Source organism: Anopheles maculipalpis, chromosome 2RL (assembly GCF_943734695.1).
Source record: "Anopheles maculipalpis chromosome 2RL, idAnoMacuDA_375_x, whole genome shotgun sequence".
In the NCBI taxonomy this organism is placed as follows: domain Eukaryota; kingdom Metazoa; phylum Arthropoda; class Insecta; order Diptera; family Culicidae; genus Anopheles; species Anopheles maculipalpis.
In genome coordinates this window covers 35,943,938-35,969,661 of record NC_064871.1, presented here as the reverse complement: position 1 = coordinate 35,969,661, position 25,724 = coordinate 35,943,938, and the positions used below count along the sequence as shown (strand labels likewise).

The window sequence follows — 25,724 nt, the reverse complement described above, 5'->3', positions numbered from 1 at the left end:
AAATCCATTCTGTCTGCAATAGAACAGTGTGTGCGTGTGTTTGTCACGAAAAGCATGTAAGACTTTCCCGCATACAAGTGTGATCCGCAGTTTGGAAACTTCAGCACTTCCCCCGCCCCGCTAAAAAAAAAAGATGAGTTTCGTTCGTGTTCGTGTTTTCCACCCCAGCAGTGCCACACCCAAATTGACGCTCGAGCCAAGTGTTTAATGCTGGCACTTTGGGGAATGGCAAAATGTCGGTTCTTCGAACATGCTAAAACCCACCGAAAAGAGAGGATATTAACGACCGCACAGCGCCGGGCCGTTCGGCACAAAACGTTCCTGCACCGGTTTCTGGCGTGTAGAGCGCCGATGCATAAATTGGTGGGTTATGCATGGAATAAATAATTATCCGCAGCAGCCAATGCGTCCCGCGTGAGATTCCCGTTCCCGTCGAACCCTGGGAGGCTGTTGAAAAACGCGTACCCCGGGCCGAGAACGGGCCTTGCAGCATTGAGTGAATTAGTGGGTGAAAGAATAAATTCAAGAGCTTAGGTGAATTGTGTGAGTGTGTATATGTATGGATATGTGTAAAAAGTAATGCATTGCATGCATGAGGAGGTAATGAAAATATGGAGCCGCTTGTTGTTTATGCTGCTTTTTAGTGGAAAACATGTGTGCGCCAAGCGTGTGCTGGCAATTTGATTTAATTACCCTTCGTTACTCCGACTGCTCGGTGTGCAACGTTCGTTGACCTAGGGGAGCCGCCCGAGCCGCCACGTAAAAGTAGGCCACGAAAAGTACTGGCCATGATTAACAATGTTGCGGTTTGGGATGTGTTCGAGAGTAGGTGCCAATGCATTCCCGAACGCAGCGCTGCGAAATGACCAATTGGGTGCTAATGATTGGTTGTGGAGAATTTAATTGCCTGCAGGTTCGATGCGTTTATCCGCTGCTGCTCACTTGTTGCATGTTTGCATTGTCCAACGTCAATCAAACATCATTTTATAAGGTTTTAGCACGAATAAATGAATTATGAATGTAAAAAGAGGTATTTAGATGGAATTACAATTTGATAGACGAATGTTATCCAAGTTAATTTTAAATAATAATGAATTTATTACGTTTTCATATTTCAACAACGGTCAGCACTGATCTTAACACGTATTATCTTCGTTCTCATTCTAGGGGTGGACCTGGCCTAAGATGGGGAGCGTGCTACTCACGGCTGTGTTCATAGCGTTACAATTTGCTACCGGCCTGGCCAACCCTGACTCAAAGCGTTTATATGACGACCTGCTGAGCAACTACAACCGACTGATACGGCCCGTGGGCAACAACTCTGATCGTCTGACAGTCAAAATGGGTCTAAGGCTCTCCCAGTTGATTGATGTGGTAAGTAGCCGAGTTTTCTACAGGTTTCGGGAGGGAACAAAATTTTTGTGTCAAATGTTTTATTTGCTAGACGCACGTATGTTTGGTCCGTGGAAAGAGTCGCACTAGTGTAATGCTTATTCCGCTGTGTCCAGTGATTCATCATCATTAGCGTAATTCGGCCTGCCGGAACTGAGTCTTGGATATCTTATTACGCCGTTCTATGAATCCGTCCTGCAGTACAGCGCACATCTTCGAGTTTTGTTCTGATGCCTTCCGTTCATCCTTCCATCCGCCATGCTGCGAAGGTCAACAGATGAGGTGGATGTGTTGGGCTAACGGTGCGTCATTCGCTTGGAACGTGTTGGTAGATAACCTCTAACTGGCAAATTGTGTTTCTGCACAACGGAACGGAACGCTGTTCGTAACCACTCGTTGGTAAGGGCGAAGGTGTTCCGGTTGCTAGCTTTAAAGTTTACCACAGTGACGGTCCTTGTAACCATCGGCTCTTAGTCATTGTCCAGCTATATTCTAGCCCCCGTACATTCTAGCCTTACCCTGCCTTACGTGGACCGAGTTCTCCAGCTCGTGAACCTTGTGCGATCTCGTACGTTTTCTTCATTAAGTGAAACGAGTAATTAATTAGAGGAGGGAAAAGTTTAGTTTTTAAGTACGGACATTAAAAATAATTACACTCCCCTCGAGCGCTTCTGTGGAGACGCCTTCTGTGAAGGAGCTTGACCGACCTGATCATGCAAGAACCGTCCAGACAGCCAGTTTGATGTAACAGATGGATCTGACATGAAAATGGACTATGTTTGGTTAGGGGAAGGTTTTAGAAAATGGAGACTAGCACGTTTGCTTTTTAGCAGAGGAATCGATTCGACACGTAAATAAGTTAGTGAAATTTACACACAGTTGTTATGATATAAAATATGTATGTAATATTGATCTTTAGACAGGAGTGGCGAATCTTTGAAACCAAATTTGGAAAATAATAACAAAGGATTCACTTTTAATCAGACTTAGTTACTCTGAGTTTCCTGATCTTCCTTTGTTTCCTTTTCACGAAAAATTGCTACGGTGCTTATATAATTTAACTAAGGGCTTTGACGCTAGTGATCATACAATAAAGTGATCCTTAAAGAAGGATCATGTGTTCAGCAATTAGCTCAATATATGACAGTACTCTTTGAACTTACCTCCTTTAAAAAATAGAAATTTCAGATCCAAAGACGTAGACAAAGATAAATATTGCCTTACATTTTATCATTACAACGTAATGAACTGTCGTTTTTTGTTTGTAAATCTGTTGCCAGCAGATTCAGCTCTTGTAAGACCCAAGTCACACCGGCATTTGTTGATGGATAATAAACAAATTCTGTTTTCCCTAAAAACAAATGCGACCGATGTTTTATAGCAGGACATTTAACGGGATCGCACGGCCCACAGGCCAGTGTAATAAGTACGTGGCACGTGTTCTACTTCCGTCCAGCTGAAGATCGATGATGGTTGTCACCAGCTGTGGAAAGAATAAATTTCTAAAACCCTCCGTAAAAGCATACCCCGTCCCGCAGGATGCTCACTTTTGTGGAGAACTGCCGGCAGACGGTTCTGTGGCAGACCTTCGGAGGCCCCGGGCGCAGTTTATTATTACTGAGCCCAGCTGCAAATCGGTGCTGGGTTTTGTTATCCATATCTTTTTTTTTATTTCCAGCCAGCCAGACCGGTCCTTTGCACTTTGAATCATCGTTATCACTGGTTCACGGGTGGATGTAAACGAATCGACGAAACCGAATCGATTCGTTCAACCTCAAGATCCTCAATAGCTTTTAAATTTTTAAAACCATCGTTGGGTGATTTGATTTGCAAATCGATTCGGCAGCAGTTCCGCAGCAGACGAAGCAGTTTCTTCACTCTTTATCGAATGCTTTTCCACTTCTGACGGTGGCCTTCTCTCGGAGCCTCTCGGGAGCTTTTGCTTGCCGGAGTTTAATTTTACATCACGACCTCGAACCACGGTCTCATCTTCGGTGTAACGAGTGTGTGTGTGTGTGTGTTTCTGTGTGTCTGCCAGCGGAAAGTGGGCAAGTGGTACATCGATTTCGGGTAAAAGTTTCGTTTTGTTGACCGTTCGTTTGTCGCTCGGTAAACATGGTCTCAGAATTCAACAGCTAGACGTGGGTGGACTGGTTAGACGGTTGGTTGGACGGTGTGAATCGATTTCTGCCTTCCGTTCGTGTGGGAACGGTCAACAGATTGCCATTTCCCGTTGCCGGGATGACGGTAAAGTGTTCAATAAAAACCAAAAATCTTCCAACGCTTGATGGCGCACTTTGCCGCAACTGGTCGTTGGTGTGCTCTCTGGCTGGACGGGCTTCCCAAACAGTGAAGGAGGCCAGTCCCTAGCAGGACGTTTTGATGTGGATGCATACATAAAAATAATTTACGAGTGCGGATACTGTTTTCCCTGACCGATGGAAAAGCAAGTGGGCGCTGGTGGGCGTTTTTCTTGAGGCAAGGTTAAGGATTTTACGATTTGCGTTAGTCTGTGTGTGCGTGTCTGCTTTGTGGTAAAAAAAAGGCTAAAGGAATGTAAGGGAAAATGCATCCCATTTCAAAACCGTACCGTTCGATGGTTGGCTGTTTGTTGTCCCGAGCATCGGATGACAGAAATTACAGCGCTTGGAAAATGTGTCTCGCATAAAATTGAGAGTACACTTTCCAGGGCACGTTGAGTAGATTGGAAGTTCGATTAAAGTTTAATGTATATGTGTACACCCGTAAGGAAGTGTGCATCCGTAAGCCCACCCGCTTTAGGCAAAGATTATCTGAAATGTATCCCACAAAATGGGTTGCGCTTAAGCGTTGTGAGCCCGTTTCCTAGGGAAATATATTGGCATTTTAAATTGATGAACTATAGATAGGCAAAAAGCAACGGATTTTCCCAAACAAAATGTTATGAAAGTTTGCAAATAAAACTGTCAGCCCGAGCGATGAATACGGTGGAACTTCACGATGGCGAGGGAAAAGCGTTGCCGCCAATTGAAATTCGCTCGAAACTTTGTTGGCACATAGTTTCCGCTGAATAACAACAGTTCTATTGTTTTATTCATTGCCATTGCTGCATTCTGAAGCATTCCATTCCTTCGGCGCTGTATATTGTTTTGTTGTCTTGTCGGTAAGGCGATCCACAGACACACATTTCTTGGCAAAATAAAGCGAGAAAATCCCTTCGCGTGCCTCGTTCCCCGTCGATGATGCTGGCGTTTGCTGACGAGCGTCGAAACTTACGGGGTGTGAGCATTACAGTAGTCGATTTTTCTTCCGTTCTGAATCACACCCACTTGAAGAGACTGGATCTGGTTCGTATCGTGCTTCGTCCGAATAAATTAAGCCTTTCCTGCCCGTTCGGCTTTGTGCTGCCGGAGACTGCTCAGCGTATCGTCGACCCTATCGAGTTTGTACCGTCCGCAGGCAACACAGCCCAGGGTAAGGACGGTAGACAGATTGATTTACTGCCAATGCTTTGACCACCATCCATCTTTGCATTCAGAACATTCTTCGGTTCGAATTTGACTTCGTCAATTTGTATGCTAATGATTGGAAAGTGAATTATAAAGAAATTTTCAACTCAAATCTACCGCCGATATCGAACTCATGGGTTAGCAGGAGTACGAGGAGCACGACTTTGCTGTGGGAATGCGAAGAGTAGGAAAGTTTCGCTGTGGGTTTTGCATTATGTAACCGGCTCCTTTTGTGGGCAACGATGTAAGAAAAGAAATATTTATGTTCCTTTTGTATGCTCTTTTCTTTCAGAATCTCAAGAATCAAATTATGACGACAAACGTGTGGGTAGAACAGGTAAGTTTCATGTGCACTGCTGTGCTGAGTTGGATGCTGGTGCTTTTGTTATGTGCTCTTCTAGTTTTATTAGCTTTTCAGTAAAATATAAAGAGGTTTTTTTTCCAAAAAATATGTTCTTAAAATGAAATTAGTGTCGTACAATCAATAAATTTGAATCGTTTAAAGCTCAAACTTGCCAAACAATATCAATTGTAGTATACTCATTGGACACCTGTCACTGAATAACTCCCTACAGTTGGGTTTTTCCGCTCGCAACATCTTACTATATTCGTCTGAAAGGTCAGCTTTCAGAGGATAGCTGTATGAGACGGAACAGAAGAAAATACGGCTACACGGTTACATCTACAGGGAAATGTTTTGCGTTTGTTGTGAATGCTTACGTGAAAATGACCCGCAATATATCAACCGTCATGGAACGTCCCTTGGGAGGCAGAAGGTTCCGTGCCTCACAAATAGACCGCAGCAAACATTCTCTCATGTGGAATCCAAAGCTGCAAGGAAAAGGCATTGTGGAAAGCCCATATCGATCGTTTCCTTTCGGACATTAATCTACTGTCGACTCACAAATTGGGTATTGTTGTCTCCAGATGATGGAAAAGACTTCTCCTGTCGCGGTAATGATGAAAATGTTCCCACCCTAGATGGTGACTGATATTGAGCTGATTGGCTTCCATCCAAAACGAAGACTGTCTATCTTCTGTACCGAAATCCAACAATGATCGTGCCCGTTTAGGGGGAAGTTCGCTGTAGTAAAGACGATCGTTTCCAGTGGATTCCCAAAGCTTTCGTTTCCACGACTGATATGTGACGGGAGTTTTTGCATATTGTGGACGTTTTTGTAAATATTTCATTCCATTTAGTGGAATAGATGTAGGAATTTTTGGAGCTGTATAATCTGCTCGATCTTTCGCCCAACTTGGCGGTATCCACGCTTCCGGGTGATCTTTCAGATATTCGTTAAGCTCCTGCTCGGACAGCTCATGCTGTTGGTGTGTAACGGCAGGCACTGGCATACTTGTAGTGGTTAGTTCATCGGGATACATTGCAACCTCTCCCAGTCGCAGCGATGTCGCATGGTACATGTAATCTGGCAATGGATGATACATATCCAACTCGGCGACCAGGTTGTAACCTCGAGGTGTCTCAAACATAGCTCCTTTACCACCAGAAACGGTAACCTAATGGAAGATAGGGCAACAAAAAATCCAAATAATAGCGCCCACGGTAAAAACTTACTTAAACCCCCACGTACGATAAAGTTAGCACCGGGTGGGAAGAGCAAATATCTTCTTTTTCGCGACAACACCTTCTCACGGTTGGCAGACGTGGTACCATTTCGGGTGCCTTCGAGTTGGCTGCAAAAGAACAAAGCCACTACCGCACCGAACAAAATAGACTTGGAATGCATGCCGGGCGGTTGGTTGGACACCGATGGCTGCTCAAGGCGAAAGGCTTATTGAAACTGATTGAACGAATCGTATTTGTTTTCGCCTACGCCGCTAGAACTTTACCATGGCCGTCCCGAAGAAAAAACAACAACTGAAATGTGTTTTGTTTGTGAAAAAAATTGACAATAGCGGCTACTGTGAGCGTGCCGCACAGTCACGAACCGTTTTGGGCCGGGAAGGCATACTTTCTCCTTTTGTTTGCATGACAAATAGACTAATTTGACAGGGCAATGAAGAACTTTGGAGTTGATCATTCGCTACAGAGAAGAGAGAAAATGCGCATTGATGCTTGCATCATAATAAAGGAGGCTCAAGTTAAAAGCATTTGCAGTTATTTTGTTCAGGTAAGGTGAAAAAGTTGTGCTTTTTTGGTGGCGGAAGTGGCAAAAAACAAGTTTCTACGAGATCCGTTCATATAAGTGGGGACACACAAATAATTTAATTGAAAAATTGTTTGATGATGTTTTTCCTGGCTTTTTGGTTGATTTCTTCTCTTGGATACTCAGTTTTTTCTTCTAGAAGTATACAGTTTGTATCAGATAATAATCACTCATAACTAGCAAGGCTTTGAGGGTGAATTTTAAGTTATGTTTGTATCGGTCGTGCAACGTAGCGTAAAATGAATAATTAGGCAATGTTCTAAAAAAAATCCTCCCAATTACATACCCTCACAACAATTCGTTGAAAACTGATCAAGCAATACCTTGCAGGCATCAGTTATGCTTCCGCATCGAATGCCATTATCATAAACTCAACAAACAATTAAATTTAATGAGATTCGTTGAAATGCTAGCAAACGTTAAATATTATTCAGCTACCGACTATGTCATCCATACGTTCACGAAAGTTTCACAGCCCCGAAGCGATTTTTTTAGGTATGTTTGCGTAGTTTAAAAGCTCAAACACCATTTACTGTGAATATCGGCTGGGTACTACTGCCAATGCTCGGGGATTCCATACGCAGAGCGAAAGCGCTCCACCATTTTAAGTGGTCCCGGAACGCCCATTCTCAAGCCACGAAATGGTGCGTGTTAAAAACTGCGGTCAAAACAACGGCAACAAAAATGCACAATACGCGCTACAAATACATTCAAAGCGCATCGGTAAAAGAACACGGGAGTGCACAAATGGCGCTGAAAGCTGGATCGAAGCAGGAGATGCATGCCATTAAAATGTAATAAACAGACCCCGGTTCGGTGCTCGGAAGCTCAAGCTCTCTCGTCCTTGGCGATCGGGGCCTGAAGGCTAATGTATTGCCGAACACGAATGCATTTTCCACCGTGGAGACCAGCCTAGGACTGCACAAATCGCAACAGTAAACATTGTGAAAATTTACGAGCTCGTCGAACGCATCATCCCGCCTGCCTTTGGTGCAGCGTGAGAAACGAAACAGCTGCCACCACAACAACGGTCGGTAGAATATTGCGTAGGTCGTTCGTTGTTTTTGCTGCCCGGTCGGACATACACGCATCAGCGTTAACACGGTTCGTTCGGTTTAACGGGTGGAACGAGTTCTTTCCGATTCCGCTCCGCGGATTATGCTGCGAGATAGTTAATATTGTGCGGATGGTAAGCGCAGCGCTAGCTGACTTCCTGCACTTAACGAAACGAATTGTTTGTCGATCGATATGTTGCAAGTGCTTGTGTATTGTGGCCTATTGAGGAACGGGTGTCGAGCGGTGGGTTTTTGCTACAACCGACGGACCGATGCAATCGATCGTTTGCAATCAATATGTGTTTGAGCGTTCGGTTCTGGCAAGGAAGAAAACCACAGCCTTCTGCTTCAATCAGATCAGCCAACAATCTTACATCGGTTGCATCAGCTCGACCTCGGGGCTTGTGGCTTACCAGGACTGCCAGGGTTGCTTCAAACTTGACATTTACTGCTCCTCGTTCTCCGTGCCGGCACGTTACTTGCGAGACAGCACCAGCGACCAGGATCTTTAAGTGCAGTGCTCTTGTGCAAGGGATGGCACCGGAACGATTTGCAAAGCGGGATAAGCGATTCATAATTGAGCTGTCAGCAGCAGATGCTCCGGCGGCCACATGAAAGCGACCTGTTTCGACTGACAACGGTACTGGTTGTGTGTTACTTCATGCAAACCATCGGAATCCCCAGCCCCTGCCTCTTAAAATCCGGCACTGAGCCACAACAAACCGTGGCGATCTTGCAGATTAGATTCACGCAACGAAGATTGGTTGTGCCTTTGTTGGAAAAGCGGCCTGTACTGACGTGTGACACGGTGGTTTTCCGGGGGATGATATTATATTTTGATAATGAGCATTGCTGGTGTTTGGTTACCCATTGTTTCCGGGTACAACTAGGGCCACAAATTAATTACGTACTGCTAAAATGATTTATTTATGATGAGCGTTAAACATATGACTTATCTGTTGTCAATAGTTTGTAACCCAAAAAACAACTTTTGTTAATTTTTCTAATTAAATAAGTCCTAGGCGAATTATAATTCTGCTCTTACATAGTAGCGCAAATTAATGTATTTTAGAGGTTATTCAGTTCTTGTTTCTTTCTTTCTTAATTTTGTTTGATTTATTTATTAGATTAGTAAGAGCTCATTACAAAGTTCAATAAATTAAAAATAAAACCAAAATTAGTTATTTATTTTTAAGTATGACGCCTCTCTGCCATAATGTCGCAAATTAGTTAAAGTGTGCAATTGATGTAAAGACCATCTTTTTTTTAATTTTTTTAAAATTTTTCGATCTTCGGTGTTACACAACGCATCGATCTTCTGCATCACCTTTTTTCTATCGGTTGGGAATAAGCTCGTTATGCAGTTCTAGTTCGATTTAATTTCAATGATGGTAGATTGGACATGGGGCTAGAGGAGCATTATACAGCACAAATGTGTCTGTTTTGACCAACTACTCTGTCTCGAGCATTGATTTGTGCTTGAGGTCATTGGTTTGCCTATATACAAATTTCCTGCCCAGCCGGTGTAGACTGATTGAAGCTGATACTCTTTATTGACCATTATCTCTTCGATAAACTCCATGGTGTCCGCTCTAGTTTCACGTATATCAGTTTTTATAGAACAATGCCATCTCTAGCATGCCAATCTGAAGCATTTCCGTCCATAATGCAAAGAATAGAATTTTGTCTAGGTTACATAACATTACAAAACATAGTCTAGGTTGTTTTCGTGGCTTTTGACGCAGGAAAAACGCTTTAGTTTTTTTGGCTCACTGATGAATGATTTTTTACTTGGCGTTCGACTCCTTATTCTGATTTCCATAAAAGTTTTGGTGATGGTAAGCTGACCTGATGTCACTGATAAACAAACTTTTTTGACAGTTTGTAATAGTAAACTTGTCGTTTGTTTTGCTGTAATATTACCGATGGACGACTGACTACGATTTTGATGTCTCCGAGACGTTCCAAGTTTTTCTAGTTCCAGCATGCAGCTTCCGGAAGTTGTCGGATAACAGTGTTGTCCTAGCATCAGTCACCAGCAACGACATCGTTGACCATCAAAGATCTTTGAATACCACTCTAAACAATTTTTAAGCTTAACAGGTTGGCTGATAATACCCCGGTCTAACAAAGAAAAACACATTTTTTTAATCAAAATTCGTTTTTATTATTCAACATAGCGCAACATAGAGCGATACAACGATTATAACGACCTTCCAATTTTTTGATACCATTTTGTGGTAGTACTCCTTCGATTTTGCCTCAAAATAGGCCTCAGTTTCGGCGACCACCTCTTCATTGCAGCCAAATTTTTTCCCTGCGAGCATCCTTTTGAGGTCTGAGAACAAGAAAAAGTCGCTGGGGGCCAGATCTGGAGAATACGGTGGGTGGGGAAGCAATTCGAAGCCCAATTCATGAATTTTTGCCATCGTTCTCAATGACTTGTGGCACGGTGGGTTGTCTTGGTGGAACAACACTTTTTTCTTCTTCGTTCTTTTTTCGTTCGTCAAGCAACCAAAAGTTGCTTGACAAAAGATGCTCTGTCTCACAAATTAATTGACATACAGACGTCAAATTTTGACACGAATCATTTGAAGGTTGGTGCTATATAAAAATAATATGCATTTAATACTAGCGGCGCATTCTATGTGTCAGACCGGGGACTTATTAGCCAACCTGTTAAATCTTCGGTATCGATTTTTACTCAAAGAAAAATTTAATCCTCGAAAGAAAAATAGACGCAATTACATTGTAGATCCCAAATTAGATATGTCTTAAATGATATGATATTTGTATAGCAAAAATATATCTATTTCCAGAGTTTTTCCATAACTAGTCGTTTGGTTCAATAAAAAGAATGTGTGAAAGTCGCGTATTGACTATCTGGTTGAAAAATGCACCAGAAAAATCAATTTTCTCCGAACGATTACCGGAAGTTCATTGGGTGTGAATCCATCAGACATCCTTAAGCTTTATAAGACAATAATACTGTTCGTCTTGGAATATGAATGCGTTTAATTGAGCAACCCAATCAAAAACCAATTCGTATAGAATTTATCCAGTATTGTTGGCTTAGAATCGCATTGATTTGTATGAAATTAATCCATACGTTGTCGCTCGAAGGGATGTGTGAAGTGATCAAGCTTCCGCTCCGTTTTGAGCTGCTCTCGCTTTGCCTTCTCGTATTCTCTATAGCATGCAATCCAATGAAAATTGAGAACTTCGTAGCACTGAATGAGAATACTTTTCATGATTTTTCCTCTAAGGTAGCAGTACTGTCTTCGAGGCGAATATTTCATACTTCTTAAACGAGTGGTTTGAGCAATCCTTCCGTTTTTTTTTTTTTTTGTTTGTTTACTTGATTATTGTATCTCTCCCAAAGTGTCCTTGAACATTTGGTTCCATGGGATCTTACGAGATCGTGCGTTCATTCGAATGATGTCTAGGCTTAGGTCTAATTGTTTTGCGTTGGGCGCATATCTCCAGCGTAGATGCTGCTCGACGCGCCTTGTATAGCCCAACGTTTTTTTAGTGTGATCCACTATCCTCCCTTGCCTTAACTCCTGCTGTTTGTCTGTTTCATATGAGTTGTAGCTCGCCTTTACGATTTATGCTGCATTAATGGATGAATGAGAAATTCAGAAAAAATAAAGCCACAACTGCAACTCAAAGAAGCGATAAACGGATGTGGTTGAAATGATAAAAATCTCAATAATCATTTTCAAATATTGAAGTGAAATATACGGTAGCCAATCTTCGGGGAATATCCTTTAAATGTATTGCTATCTTTTTCGCTGAAACCATTAAAGCCTTGGTATTATCCTACATAGCTCCAGATTAGAATTTGAAGAGCTGTGTTATGTGTGTAATCTTTGTGTGTTGGCAGCTATACGCTAAGGTTCTGATATTAGCCTAATTTCCTCGAGTTAACTTGTTTCGTCCATTAAGCATCATGATAGCTGCAAAAGATTAATTGAATCCAGTTTGTGTTCATCCACTGCGTTACAACCGTCCGTGTGCGCCGAATGTTCCACCAATGGCACCCTAACCACTATTCTCTTAATCCTTTCCACTTTCTGCAGGAATGGAACGATTACAAGCTCAAATGGAACCCAGATGATTACGGTGGAGTGGACACCCTGCACGTCCCTTCCGAACACATTTGGCTGCCAGATATAGTGTTGTATAATAAGTAAGTGTCGATTTGTTGCTTTACGGGGGTGGGGCGGGGGGACGAACCGCATACGGTGAAGAAGGGTGATGATTTATGAGGTTCGGTCGGTCACCGCAGGTCAGTGACAGGTAAGTTCCGGGCACTTGTGCAACCGGTGTAAAATCGGTGTTCACCGCCCAGCGTCCTCAACAAGCGCTCAGTACGGTGGTTGACTCTTTCGAGTACCCACTCCAGCCACAACTCCCGATTTGGCCTGCCCGTGACACTGACAAACCGACCAGGACCCATCCCCGTGATGGGTTTTGCTCTTCACCAGAGGACGGCTTCCCATAAGCGCCACGTATTTCATGGCTTTTTTTCCCCCATCTTGTTCTGCTTCGTTCTTCTTTCGCGCTTGCCACCCGGGACGGGACGGACACATTTTAGTGCGGACGGTAACTATGAGGTGACAATAATGACAAAAGCAATTTTACATCATACGGGTAAAGTAGTATGGAAACCACCTGCCATTTATAAATCATTTTGTGAAATCGATGTTGAGTATTTTCCATTTGATGAGCAAACATGTTTTATGAAATTCGGATCCTGGACGTACGACGGTTACATGGTGAGTGGTTTGGCACGGCGATTTTCTAGCACCAGGAAAGCACCTTTAACCCATCTGCTTTGTTCCCTCACGGCGCACAGGTCGATCTTCGTCACCTCCAGCAGACACCGGACTCAGACAACATCGACATCGGCATCGATCTGCAAGATTACTATATATCAGTTGAATGGGACATTATGAAGGTGCCTGCCGTTAGGAATGAAAAATTTTATAGTTGTTGTGAAGAACCATATCCGGATATTATATTTAACATAACGTTAAGGCGAAAGACACTTTTCTACACCGTAAACTTAATCATACCTTGCGTTGGGATATCGTTCCTTTCCGTGCTAGTGTTTTATTTGCCGAGTGACTCCGGCGAAAAGATATCATTATGTATAAGTATTCTGCTGTCGCTGACCGTGTTTTTTCTACTGCTTGCCGAAATTATTCCGCCGACGTCGCTCACGGTACCGCTGCTCGGCAAGTATCTGCTGTTCACCATGATGCTCGTCACACTGTCGGTCGTGGTGACGATTGCCGTGCTGAACGTGAACTTTCGGTAGGCATTGAAACGCGGCGAGGAGGTTGGTCCCGATAATCCTTGCAATCCCATTTTGCAGGTCACCCGTGACGCACCGGATGGCACCGTGGGTGCATCGCGTTTTTATAGAGCTACTGCCTAAGGTTCTGTGTATAGAGCGGCCAAAGAAGGAAGATGAACCATCGGACAACGACGACCAGACGCCGACAGACGTACTGACGGACGTGTTCCAGGTGCCGCCCGATGTGGAGAAGTACGTCGGCTTCTGCGGGAAGGAGTACGGCACGGACTTTGACATACCCGGTAAAGAGCTGCCGGAACAATACTTTCAAGATGACCATCCCCCATTTTAATCTTGCACGTTGTATGCTTGAATCTTTCCCTCATAGCGTTGCCTCCGTCACGGTTTGATGTGGCCGCCTCGGGTGGCGTTGGGCCGTGCTTTGGGGAGCCTCCACTACCTGCACTGCCACTGCCGGGCGGGGATGACGATCTGTTCAGTCCGACCGGCAACGGAGATATGAGCCCGACTTGTTGTGGCGATCTTAGCCCTACCTTCGAGAAGCCGCTGCTACGCGAGATGGAGAAAACCATCGAAGCCTCACGGTTTGTTGCTCAGCATGTTAGGAATAAGGACAAGTTTGAAAGTGTAAGTGTTTGTTGCATAGCGTAGCGTATTCGAACCAGCCTTGATAATGTGAACCGGGTACGGTACGAACCTCCTTTTTGACTTTCGCCCTACAGATAGAGGAAGACTGGAAGTATGTGGCGCTGGTGCTGGATCGTCTGTTTCTGTGGATATTTACGATAGCGTGCGTTCTCGGCACCTGTCTTATTATTCTGCAAGCGCCCAGCCTCTACGACAACACGCAACCGATCGATGCGATGTACTCGAAGATTGCCAAGAAGAAGATGGAGCTGCTCAAAATGGGCAGCGAGAATGTATAGCATCCGCCCGGGTTCGCATCCGCCGTTTGGAAGTACATTCTGAACTGGATGCGAACCCTGGTCAACGAGGATGACCACTAAACGCTAATCAAGTCGCGTACCCATCATCACCAGACGATAGACAACGAAAATGGAACACACTGCAACTGAGGGGCAACACAGGGATCATTGTCCCACTGCTAACGCTGTTTGATACGTTCCCCTGTTCATGTAAGTCATCCATTTGTTTGTACGGTCCCACAGGGTAAGCCTACACTGGAGAAGGCATGATTACCTGGCCCTCAACATTACGCCTCTGTCAACAGTCAAACACCATTTGAAGAATCGCACTAATCAGCACAAGTAACTCACCATTTCTTTGTAAAAAGGCTCTCCAGCGCCTTACGTTTGTCCTGTTACACGGCGAAGGACAATGAACGACGTTCCTATCATCTTGATTACTCCCAATGTGTTTCAATGCGTTTTTTTGTTTTCTATTTTCGCGTCTTCTCTGCCAACCTCAAACTCAAACAGCATGTTTGCGAAACATGCAAGTGTCAATAACAATCAAATTAAGGTTAATGTAAAGGAGAGCAGTGGGAAAAAAAGGCACAGGAGCAAGAAACTGCTCCCCCGTTACACGTACACATAAGTCTAGACGAGCATTCAATGATTTCGGGTTTATCGTACTAAGCAAACAGCCGTACAGCCGTGCTGCTGCTCGATTACGGGCATCATGCCCTGGACGAAGAAAGTATGCGGCCCTCCCTTTCGATTCAGGGAAGCGGCCCAGCACCGGACAACCGTAAACTCGCGAGTAAGGTAAAACCCCGTACATAATGGATGCTTCACACTTCGCGGCAACAAAGCTGGCTGCGTAGCAGCTCAAGAATAAGATATGCTTCCCGTGCGTAGTGGCCGCGTAGCAAGCAAAGATTAATTAAGGTTAAGGCCGCGTTTATCTGGTGGCGTCACTGCATGCGTATGTACGCGTAAAGCAGCATCGTAATCTTCGGAAGTGCTAGCGAAGCATAGCTGGCCAGTTTCGTTTCCTAACGTAACAAGCAACTAGCGCACGAACGATTTGTTATAGTTAAATTTTTGGATAGCACTTCTCAATTTCTCCCACCGTTCAGATCGTTGGTTTCGAGCGATATACGAATATTCGGCGAAGGCAAAGAGCAGCTAGAGCTAACGTTGTTCCTTTCCACCGTTCAATTAACAGCATTAGGTTCGATCATTCGCTCCAAAGCCTCAGCAACGGTGTGAGGATTGTGGCAACTGTGGCAAAGAAAAGCTGAGCTGAGGATTAACGTAGCCACACATCACAAACACAAGCACAATCACGGCACGTAAAACAGAACGGGGCACATACATTTGAAGGAAAAGGGGTTTTATACTACGTTTAGCTAATTGAATAACACGTTTGTGTGCACTTGTTGTCACCCGACCATGGTGTAGATTGTTCTGTTTTCTTGACCGTAGTTTTATTACAAGCCTGTTATGAGAATTTTCCTTCCTTGATTTATGTATAAGTTTGATGTTTGAAAGCGCCCGGAAGGTAACAGCTTCGTTTGCTAGCAGAAGCCGTCAACTATAAACTATTGTGCATCTTAATATCGCTCCCACCCTTCAACCGGGATCGGTTTTACGTTACTAATAGTAGTGTGATTTTAACTCGACTGTTCTAAAAGATGTCAAAGCGAAGAAGGGAGCGAGCGAGCGAGAAAGCTAGCGCACGTTTGCCATCGCAATGCTAGGCGTAGGTCTCAGAAGTCGTGGTAGAAGATAATATGTTTAAAAAATAATGAAAACAATCAGCATGAATTGGTCTGATAATTGAAGTGTCTTAACTACAGGAAATTCTACCAAAATTCCCGATTATATAAACGTGAAGCAGACGATCCTATCGACGAATGCACCAGCACACGTGCGTTTGATGACGGACATTCCCCCTGCAAGAACAGCAAGTATCGGGGAGGTCGACTACCGTATGAAATCAATTGCTTTCAGCAGGGTTTAAGCAAAAAAAAAAGGGTAAGCGTACGTGTAAAAATGAGAAAACAAGCAATTGTGTCATGCAGATCTTCGTAAAGGGTAGCTTTTTTATGAAGGAAGAACCCGTTTTCCATCACATTAAACATGTAGCGCAGCGAACGCACAGCGAACCGTGAAAGGAAATGCATTTATGTGTGTAAGGGCGCGCATCAGTAGTGCAAGGCGTGCATGTCAGCCAGCGCCATTTCTAACTAATTGAGTGAAATAATCAAAACTACACAACAGTTGAACGGAGCCGGATCCATTGATACAGTTTTAGGGAAAGCGGTGGCGTGTGGAAATTCTTTCGACGAACACACACACACACACGCTCACAAATACACGTAAAAGGAGGAAAGAAAAACAAAACACGCACACACATTCAAGTGAAAAGTTAATACATCCTACTGATACTGTTAGATAAACATTTTTTTACTAAGCAACACCTAGCTAAGTCGATTAATGTACTAAAACGAGACAAAACAAAACAAACAAACAAACAAAAAAAACTGGTATCGCTATAGACGAGTGTGTATGTATTTTATATTCATCGTGTCGGGAATTGAGCGGTAATAGAGCCGTGGTGCCGGTGTACGTTTTGTTACTAGTGCTGCACACATGAAGCTGAGAAGGGAAAAACCGCACCAGAACGTGCGAACATGTATACATAGTGCGGGGTGTATGGAATTAAGGGGACGGGTGGGAAATGAGAGGGCAAAAAAAAAACACATAACACTGCAAAGCGTGTGTAGGTGGAAGGGGGGAGGGGGGGGGGAGAGTACGGGAGTTAATTTTTTTCGTACAAAAACCACAACAAAAGAAAAAGCTAAATGTATTTCTGTAGTTAGAATTTGTATCAGCCGCGCCGCGCCGTCGAAGGAGGGGCGTGCGCGCAAAACTAAAGGACTCATCAAAAGGTTGGTGAAACGTAACGAACAGCACACTGGATCGAACAAAACCGGATGCACCTGGCGGGCCGGCCTCGGCCCCCAAAAGGGTAAACCGCACCGCGATCTCATGCGCGAAACAACATTAACAAAAACACACACACACACACACACCCTAGTATTAGCAAAATGCAGTCGTAGTGGTAAGGCAAGCTAACTGTAATCATGGTGAATTCGTGCGCCATTCGATGGAATGCGTCATTTGCGATAAACCAAAAAAAAAAAAAAAAAAAAAAAGAAGGTACCGAAAAATGGTACTGGACACCTCACCCCATACACATCGAAGCGACGATTGTTCGAGACAGCAGGTTTTGGGGGCCGGATTGGGATGCACGGAACAAACAACCTGTGGACGGTTCGTGAATCTTTTTAAAACAAAATGCTACACCAGCAAACCCCCATTGCGGCCGGGGTTCCGATGTGCGTTCCCATTGATTCGTGCCACAAAACGGTATGAACAATTCATGCCAGTGTTGTTGCACTAATTTGCGCTCAACGAAGAGAACAAACAAGTACAGAACGGAAACAGTAAACACTTTTCATAGTTAACAAAACGGAGAAGCAAACTTAGTCCATAGCACACTGCAGTAACTACAAAGTGACAAGGTCGGCTGCTTTAACTTCAGTGTGAGATGATCGAATCCAAACTTGGTTATTGGTACCGTACGAAACATTTTAAATAGTGAAAGACAAGGAAAAATAAGCACAGACAAGTTTAAGGTAAACCACCAGTCTTGGCAGAGTTTGTTTTGCTTTTAAATTAACCATAGTTTTGCTTACAAAAATCGCTATGGTTTTTCTCTCCCTTTTATTTTCTTTCTTGGGATTTTTTAAGAATTAATTTATTTTGATATTCTTGTGCTTGTTTTGCAATTTATCTTTTTTTTAAATCTCATAATGCAAAGTACTGTAGCATGTTTAAAAACAACACCACCATAGCATCGGAAAATCTTTGTAAATTGTTTGTTATCATGCAATTTTGCGAACAAAATACAACAAGTTGCATCAGCTCAAGCGAACACTTATACCGGATTTTATATTACATCCAAACCAGTGTACATGATTTTGATATGAAAGCCAATTTACACCATTTTGTTACCCTCAGCAAGCACACACCACGCACCACCATTGTAGTGCACATCTACCACGAACAAAGTAGCGATCAGAAAATGGCCGACGCATTTCCTTTCACTAAACTAAAACCCTTAACAATACAAAGCTGCTCCCAAAACGGTCAAGCCAATACCATGAGTGAAATCGTTAAATGAACGTGTGAATAAGGCTAGATAAAACAACAAAACATAAATGGAGAAACAAAATGCCATGACCTTTCTTACTAATGCCAGACTGTTGTAGTTGCCGTACTATTTAACAAGTAATTGCTATTTAAAAAAACAAACAAACAAAACAAACTCACTAATCCTATAACTAACTATGGTGGAATTTAAAAACAGAACAACAACAAAAGTAAAAGAAATGACAGCAAAACTTAGAACAACAACTTCTCATCATCACTCATTCATATTTCAAATCGCCAAATAAACTTCACGTTACACACGAACAATAACAAATTACAGAAAAAAAAAACGAACCCGTACACAATCAAAAATACACACAAAAACAACATAAACATTAAAATGTGCTCAAAGTTAACATGTATAATAAAGAAAACAAACAAAGTAAAGCATTTAAAATAAATAATACCTAAATCCAAATGGAAACAAAGGAAAACAGCTAGAACGTACGAATAGGTGGGAAAAAAAAAGATGGCTATTCCTAAGGCTATTAGATAGAATTTAGTAAATCACTTACAGAACAAACAAACGATGTTACGGAAAGTATCTAATTTTCTACCGAAAAGCCACATAGGTGCATGTGAGATGGGCGGATATTCAAACACCGTCCCTTTCGACAAATTTCGACAAAGTTAAGGTAATAAAAAAAGTGCGCATTGGTTTTAACTATAGTTTAGTTGTTGTTGAGCGTAATTTGGACAAAGTTATTGTTAACGTTTTTTTTATTGATAGCTTTCAAGCTTTAGTAAATGAATTTTCTCAATAGAGAGCTGCAGTTGCCAGCAGAGCAAATATGTTATCGGTGTACATATTATCTATTTTATGGGTTGTTTTTGTTAAGCACTGTTTCATGTTTGTCACTGATCATTAGATAAAGAAATCTTTGCGTTTTAATGTGTGGGAAGAGTATGGTTTATCATGGAAATACATCCTGCTTTATACGATTTAACTGTAAAGCAGTTAGCAAACAACAAAACAAAAATTTGTGCCAAAGCGTTACTATCTATCTGATGCTCATCTGGATCTATCTGGATTCAGCTCAGCTTTAATTCGTTTATGTAATAGATTTTGTTGAAGCGTTTACTTAAGACAATGGAGTCAAACATTGGCTCGCTAAGAGTTGTTTCTTTATCTCATGTGCATAGTAAATCGCCCGCTAGACGTCATTTGTATAATATAAACTGTTCGCAAAATAAAACGCAACTCAATGTGGGAAAAAGGCCTCGAACTAAACCTAATAAATACAGCTCTCGAATCTTGTCCGTAACGGACGATAACAACTAATCACAATTCATACCGATGGTGTAGCACTGAAGCTGAAAAAAAAAATACTAAATTTATTTTTAATCAACCCATTTTCCAATGCCACTGCAAATACAAGATGTCTCTTGCAAGTAAAATAATTACCAAAAAGGAAAAACCAAAACTCTCACACTAAACGCAACGTTCGCAGTACTAAACCGAAACCAGACAGTTGATAACCGTGTGAATGTGTTGACGAAGCGTGAAAAAAAAAACCCCCACAAATGATAATCTCTAATCGTGATTCCCGTGTAATTGCATAAGCGAAACGTCGTAAACTTTTGAACATTATGGCATGACCCTGATTTCAAATCGAGTGTCTTCCAGTCAAATGTCGTGCATTTGGTTAACAAAACAAAAGAAAGAAAGAAACCGAGTAAAGGAGTAAATTGAGTGCAAAAATTGAGTGTGTGTGAGTGTATCGAGTGATGTAAGCATTGAGCGGAATGTTTACAGTAGGCAGTAGGATGTGGTAGCAGGTTGACGGGTGGTAGCAGATGGCTGGTAGGCACTAAGCCCACGAGGAAGCTTCCCCGTGTGGTACCAATGCACTTAACAGCAGCAGCAGGAGCAGCAGTCTCGAGTGGATAAGTTGAGGAATTGAAAACAAACGGCCCTTCATAAAACATTAAGCCCAAAACAGCCTTTTTACACACAAGCGCATGCACGCAAATATTTGTAAATTATGCACTGTTGATGCCGTTTTTTTTTTTTGCAGAATCCAGCTTTTCTTTCATCGAATCAGTTTATTTAATTATTTTCAGCAGAAACCAGTTTTACAACACTTAACGTGTTATGGAAAACGGTGCAGCTTTCCAGAACCAGCCATCTGTTCCAAGCAGTGTTGATTTGATTTCACTTCAATTAATCCTTCGCTTAATGGTCCTATCAGACGATCCTGCGAAGGGGGAGCAAACAGAAAATGGTTGTGGCAAATTTTTTCGCTTTTTTAAACCACTGTTGAACAGGTCCTTTTTATTCTACTGGTTGTAAAGAGTAGTTTCTTATTGTCGCACTGGAACAATTGGAATATATTTAAAAAAAGTGGTACGAAATTCGATCAGCACCGAAAGCATTCTACCTAAAATGAGATTTTCCAAACCACTTCGACCAGCTCGTTCGTTTAGCAGCGTGAAGCATCCGCGAACGGGGGCTCAGGATGGGAAATTGGAAAACGAGGCGAATCGTCGTGGTCCTTGTCGTCGATTTTAATTTCCGACACCCGTGACTCAATATGGAAAAGCCCAGCCCACGCTGGCTAGGGTAAATAGCTTGGCAGGAAACAGTGGAAAGATACTTCCTGAATAAATACCTGCATTTTATTTTTGTTCTCTTTATCCGGATCTCTATCCATCCGCCGGGTAGTTCAGCTTTCACCCATTGGTCCTTTCATCGAATCAGATTCAGCATAATCTGATTCGATGCTGTGACAGTGTATGTGTGTGGTCAACGACTTCTGTCGACAGTTTCATGTTTCCGTCAGTTTTTCTAGGAAGGAATGACAAGGATTAAAGCATGAGCGGTGGAAATATGGACTGTATCCGGTGTACAGCTTACAGGATGTAACCGATTATCCTTTACGCTACAGGAATAATCGTACAGATGGACATTACATCGGAGATTTTAAAGTGGAATTCCGCAGGCTGTACTGAAAATAAAAATAATGCCAGACCATGTAAGATGTAAATTTTCATATGGAAAATCTCACAGCTTTGGCATTTCTATAAACTAAAAATGATTCTCCTGACGTTGTGCGTTCAACTTCCAAATTATGACAAATCACTCAGTCGAACTCTTCAATTCGCGTGAAAAAATAAAACCCTGCAACACTGCAAGAAAGCATTGAACAGCAAAAGGTCTGATCGCTTACCGGAACCCTTCTTCCAGTAAAGACCCTTCCCTTTGATGGTAACAAGGGCAAAGAAACGAGAAAAATCTCCTCCCCCGAAACAGAAACCGAACCGAACGGAAGTGTTTTCCAGCGAATTTATTGCTTTTCCTCCCTTCGAAGTGGAAACGTGACATGCCAGGCCAGCACCCCGAACGCAAGTGAGCCGTTACTTTTCCTGTTTGGCCGGGAGCCACCGAATACCGATCGTACACAAAAATCATCAACAACAATTCCGAACCTCCCATTTTTGCTGGTGGCGGGAAAATAAAAAAAAACCCGTGCACCAAATGCGCCTTGGCTGCTGGTTTGTTCTGGGGCTTTGTCGAGCTGGGTGAAGTTTGTTTTCCCCGTTGCTGTCACAGCCACTGCTCACGATGCGGTGTCTTGTGTGTACATCATCCATTTCCGGCGGCTGAAGCTATATGTTCGACAATGATGTTTACTGACAGCAACGAACTACCCAGCGAAGCACTTTCTTCACGCGATGACGTGATGCATCGAACAATTCTTCAACAAATCCTCTAGCATGGGTGGAGTGCTAAAAGGTGCTGGGTGAGAGGGGTTTGTATCGCATCCAAGTCATCTCACGAAAGTGAGCCAAATTCAATCACACATTGGCAAAAATGAAACGATTTCGTACGCTCGATGGCTCAATCGAGCGAAAGCAGGCGTTCGCGGAATAAAATGACCATTGGACGTACCACTTGGCACAAGTTGGTTCGTTCAATTTCATGCTTCCACTTACGACGTGTGTCCGAGAAGACCCGGAGTACCATTAAAAGCGCTCTTGCCTCTAGTAGAAGCGTACCGATACGTTGCTATTGTTATCAGTCGCAAGCAATCGTTCACTCGGTGCTTAATGAAACGAAATAATAAAACCCCAACCAGACGCACAACAGCGATTGACAGTGAGCTAGAGCATTAAGCAAGTTGTACGATTTTTATCTTCACTGTTTACGCTTACCATTAGCTCGGGTGGGCCTTTCATCTTTCATCAGGCGAATCTTCGTTTAGACGGGGGTGGAGAAAAAAATACGAAAACAAGCCAAACCCCTGATTTCGATTTACGTACGATCGGCATTTATGTATTTTCCTTTACTGGTCACTTCAATCTTTGCAATCCAATTTGCTTTCTCGCTATAGCCCCGGACGTTGTCGGTTTCCGACACTCGTTTCCGCCAGCCCAATGCAGTGGGCAGTGGGCAATGCAATTTTATGCTCAAACAATTCGAAAAACTCCCTTGTCACACCGTAACCTGGACCGCTGGGAAGGCCCCATATTTCGACGAGTGTTTTCCGAACGATTTCGTTCATATTCTCCCGGAAAATGGGCTCTTCGTCAATTCAATGGAACGTTCAGCCGCATAGAAAACGGGCACCGGACGGACGTCAATGGGGTTCGGTGTACCGTGTCACAATTGAGGTTAATTAACCGGCACGGGAGGGTTTTCCCTTTTTCCAAATGCTTTCGTTGGGTTCGGGTTCGATTGAAATGATTTTTGGAATATTTTTTTTACAAAGGACGTTTTTCGTTTAGATTAGTTGATGTAAACACGCTGCTGAGAAGCTGTTTTTAAAGTATTTGCTTTGTAAAGGAATTAATTAAATTATTAAATTCGTTGCACATTTTTTGCACAAATGGAAAGATTTTTTTTTTTCTAGAAATATGAAAACATATTTCATGTTCTGCGTTGTGTACCAAACGACCCTTCAATTTGCATGCCCTTGTGACTGTTGAAGAGGCATTACTATCAAACCACTTGCAGCCGGCAGAGCACACAAACTAAAAGAGAACCCATTTAGCTGATGAGTTCGACTCAATCAACCGCTATCACAAAATAAAAAGCAAAAAACCTACTCCTTCTCTATGCGTTTATGAGAGAACCGAAACCGTAAATGTAAAATCATACTATTCAGCTAACATCGAGGATCCATTCCGCTATAAGTTAATAACTACTAATCCGCGGGTGAACTGCAGGCGTAAACATTAAAATTAACGAAACAAAAGCAAATAATAAATCTGAAATTCGAAGGTTGTTTCATCTAGTACTGTAAAAACACAAGCAGCTAAAAAGGCTACAGTTAAGTAAGACGTACGAGCATGACTTTGGCAGGCAAAAGGTGCGCAGCATCCAGAAGGGTATCTGCGCATGGGTGAATTTGTGAAATGTGTAAATTTTCCCGGTGCGATTTTCAAGATGAAGAAAAATCATCACAAACACACCTATAAACACTTGTACATATTTGATATCTCTAGCCGGTGTTGAAGTGTGGCCAAGAAGAGAGAGAGAGAGAGAGAAAACCAGAAATCAAATCGCGTTTACTGCATCAACAATCAACTCATGACAAATAATCATCTAGAATGCATCTTACTTTCACCACACCCTCGTACGTGTGGCTCGGCCCCCCGGGGTTGGGACAGCCGGTTTGGGGATTGATTTACGGTTTACGTCACCTAACGCTTCGCACCGCAAACTCAAACTCACATTTCTTGGCCTGCCTGTTGATTAGACAATCGCTTAGAAAATAAACCTGCATCCAGGGGATGTTTTCCGGATGGGGGTTGGAAATATGTGGTCACTGCAGAGAAAGCAAGTACAAGCCCAACTTACACAACATCCACACACCAAAAACGACACTTTTTTTTTTTTTTTGTTTCCTGTTTGCAACACCACACACACGCAAGCATCGAACATTCATTCCGAAATCGCACAAAAACGAAAATGAATACGTAGCAAAACTGCGACGAAACGTTGTACAAATTGTATGAAGAATTGTTCAACGTGACAGTGAAACATTGAACAAACTGATAATGCAAACATAAACAAAAAAAAAAAAAGCAAACTAAAAGAGTCCGTAATTCCTGAGCATTGCGAGGCGAGAAAGTGTACCGGTACGCGTTCTCTGTCACCGTCATCATCGTTGCAGCAGAAATGCTACTTTTATTACGAAAAAAAAAAAAAATACATCCAGTAAACTCATGCCAGCGCCTATAGTTACGATTATCTACTTTTGTACGGTAGCGTTCGCGCGCTAGTGTTGATAACAACTCAAACATCTTACCGGTGAGCCGAATTGTGAAATGATAAAGTAATGTAACCTTAATTTAATGGAATTCTCTATGTGTGCCACAATAATAAAAAAAGGGCGGCGAGTTGCACACTGCTAGAACTAGTCCAATTCTACTTCGCCCCACAAAGAAGAGCCCCACACGGTCTTACAGTGGGAGAATACCACAGCAACAGCAAAAACGGAGCGATACTCTATGCTCTACTAAAAAAAAAGACCGGTTTTTTATATACGTATAGGTAATCAGTTTTTGTAAGAAAAGTATAAAAAGCTAAGTAAAACTACCAAAAAATATACAACTAATAAGCACGTGCGAATAACTTAATGGAAAATAGGATGAAAATATCCCGTTCGGCTAAAGCGATACAGTTGTAGAAAAAGGAAACCAACCAACCCTAACCACCACACGCAAACCAAAACGAAACAAAAACGAAAAACTTAACAAACAAAACGGCAAGACAGCAGCCTAGCGATAGCGATCGGCGTAAAATCTATTTCTCCAACTACGCTAGAAGAATGCAAAAATGGAAGAACGAAGAAGGAAAAAAAAACTACAACTACAAACCCTAACCTTAGTGATACTCGAAATGTAGTTATAAAGGTATATTTAAAAATTCAACCAAAAAAAAAACATTCAATCACAAAAAGCATGGTCCCCTTCCCGCTCTAAGCATTGCGACTAGTGTCCATTAAACATTGAATGTAAATTTACACATGGCGGATCATCGTTCACGCGCGATCAACTAAACATAACAAACCACGTTAACATTGTACCCTTACAATCATTGCTGGCACTGCATCGGAACCGGCCGTGGAGTTCTACTTCCTCTCCGATAAGCTCACCCCATT

At 42.6% G+C, this 25,724-nt stretch overlaps 2 protein-coding genes across 2 annotated transcripts in view; one reads left to right on the top strand and one right to left on the bottom strand.

Annotated features, from left to right (window-relative positions):
- Positions 1-14,479, top strand: part of LOC126557614 (acetylcholine receptor subunit alpha-like 1) — a 43,520-nt gene extending 29,041 nt beyond the window's left edge. Inside the window, exons 2-9 of the mRNA XM_050213456.1 lie at positions 1,168-1,374; positions 5,173-5,217; positions 12,186-12,295; positions 12,704-12,884; positions 12,965-13,425; positions 13,487-13,710; positions 13,797-14,056; positions 14,152-14,479. Coding sequence (XP_050069413.1) covers positions 1,186-1,374; positions 5,173-5,217; positions 12,186-12,295; positions 12,704-12,884; positions 12,965-13,425; positions 13,487-13,710; positions 13,797-14,056; positions 14,152-14,355 — 1,674 coding nt within the window. The 5' untranslated portion in view covers positions 1,168-1,185 and the 3' untranslated portion in view covers positions 14,356-14,479. The remainder of the gene's footprint in view (positions 1-1,167; positions 1,375-5,172; positions 5,218-12,185; positions 12,296-12,703; positions 12,885-12,964; positions 13,426-13,486; positions 13,711-13,796; positions 14,057-14,151) is intronic.
- LOC126558579 (uncharacterized) lies at positions 5,380-6,628 on the bottom strand. Its single transcript, XM_050214615.1, has 4 exons — positions 6,473-6,628; positions 5,785-6,398; positions 5,601-5,711; positions 5,380-5,518 (listed from the first exon to the last, which is right to left on the bottom strand). Exons 1-4 carry the CDS (start codon positions 6,626-6,628, stop codon positions 5,380-5,382), a joined length of 1,020 nt encoding a protein of 339 aa, XP_050070572.1.
- Positions 14,480-25,724: the final 11,245 nt, after the last annotated feature.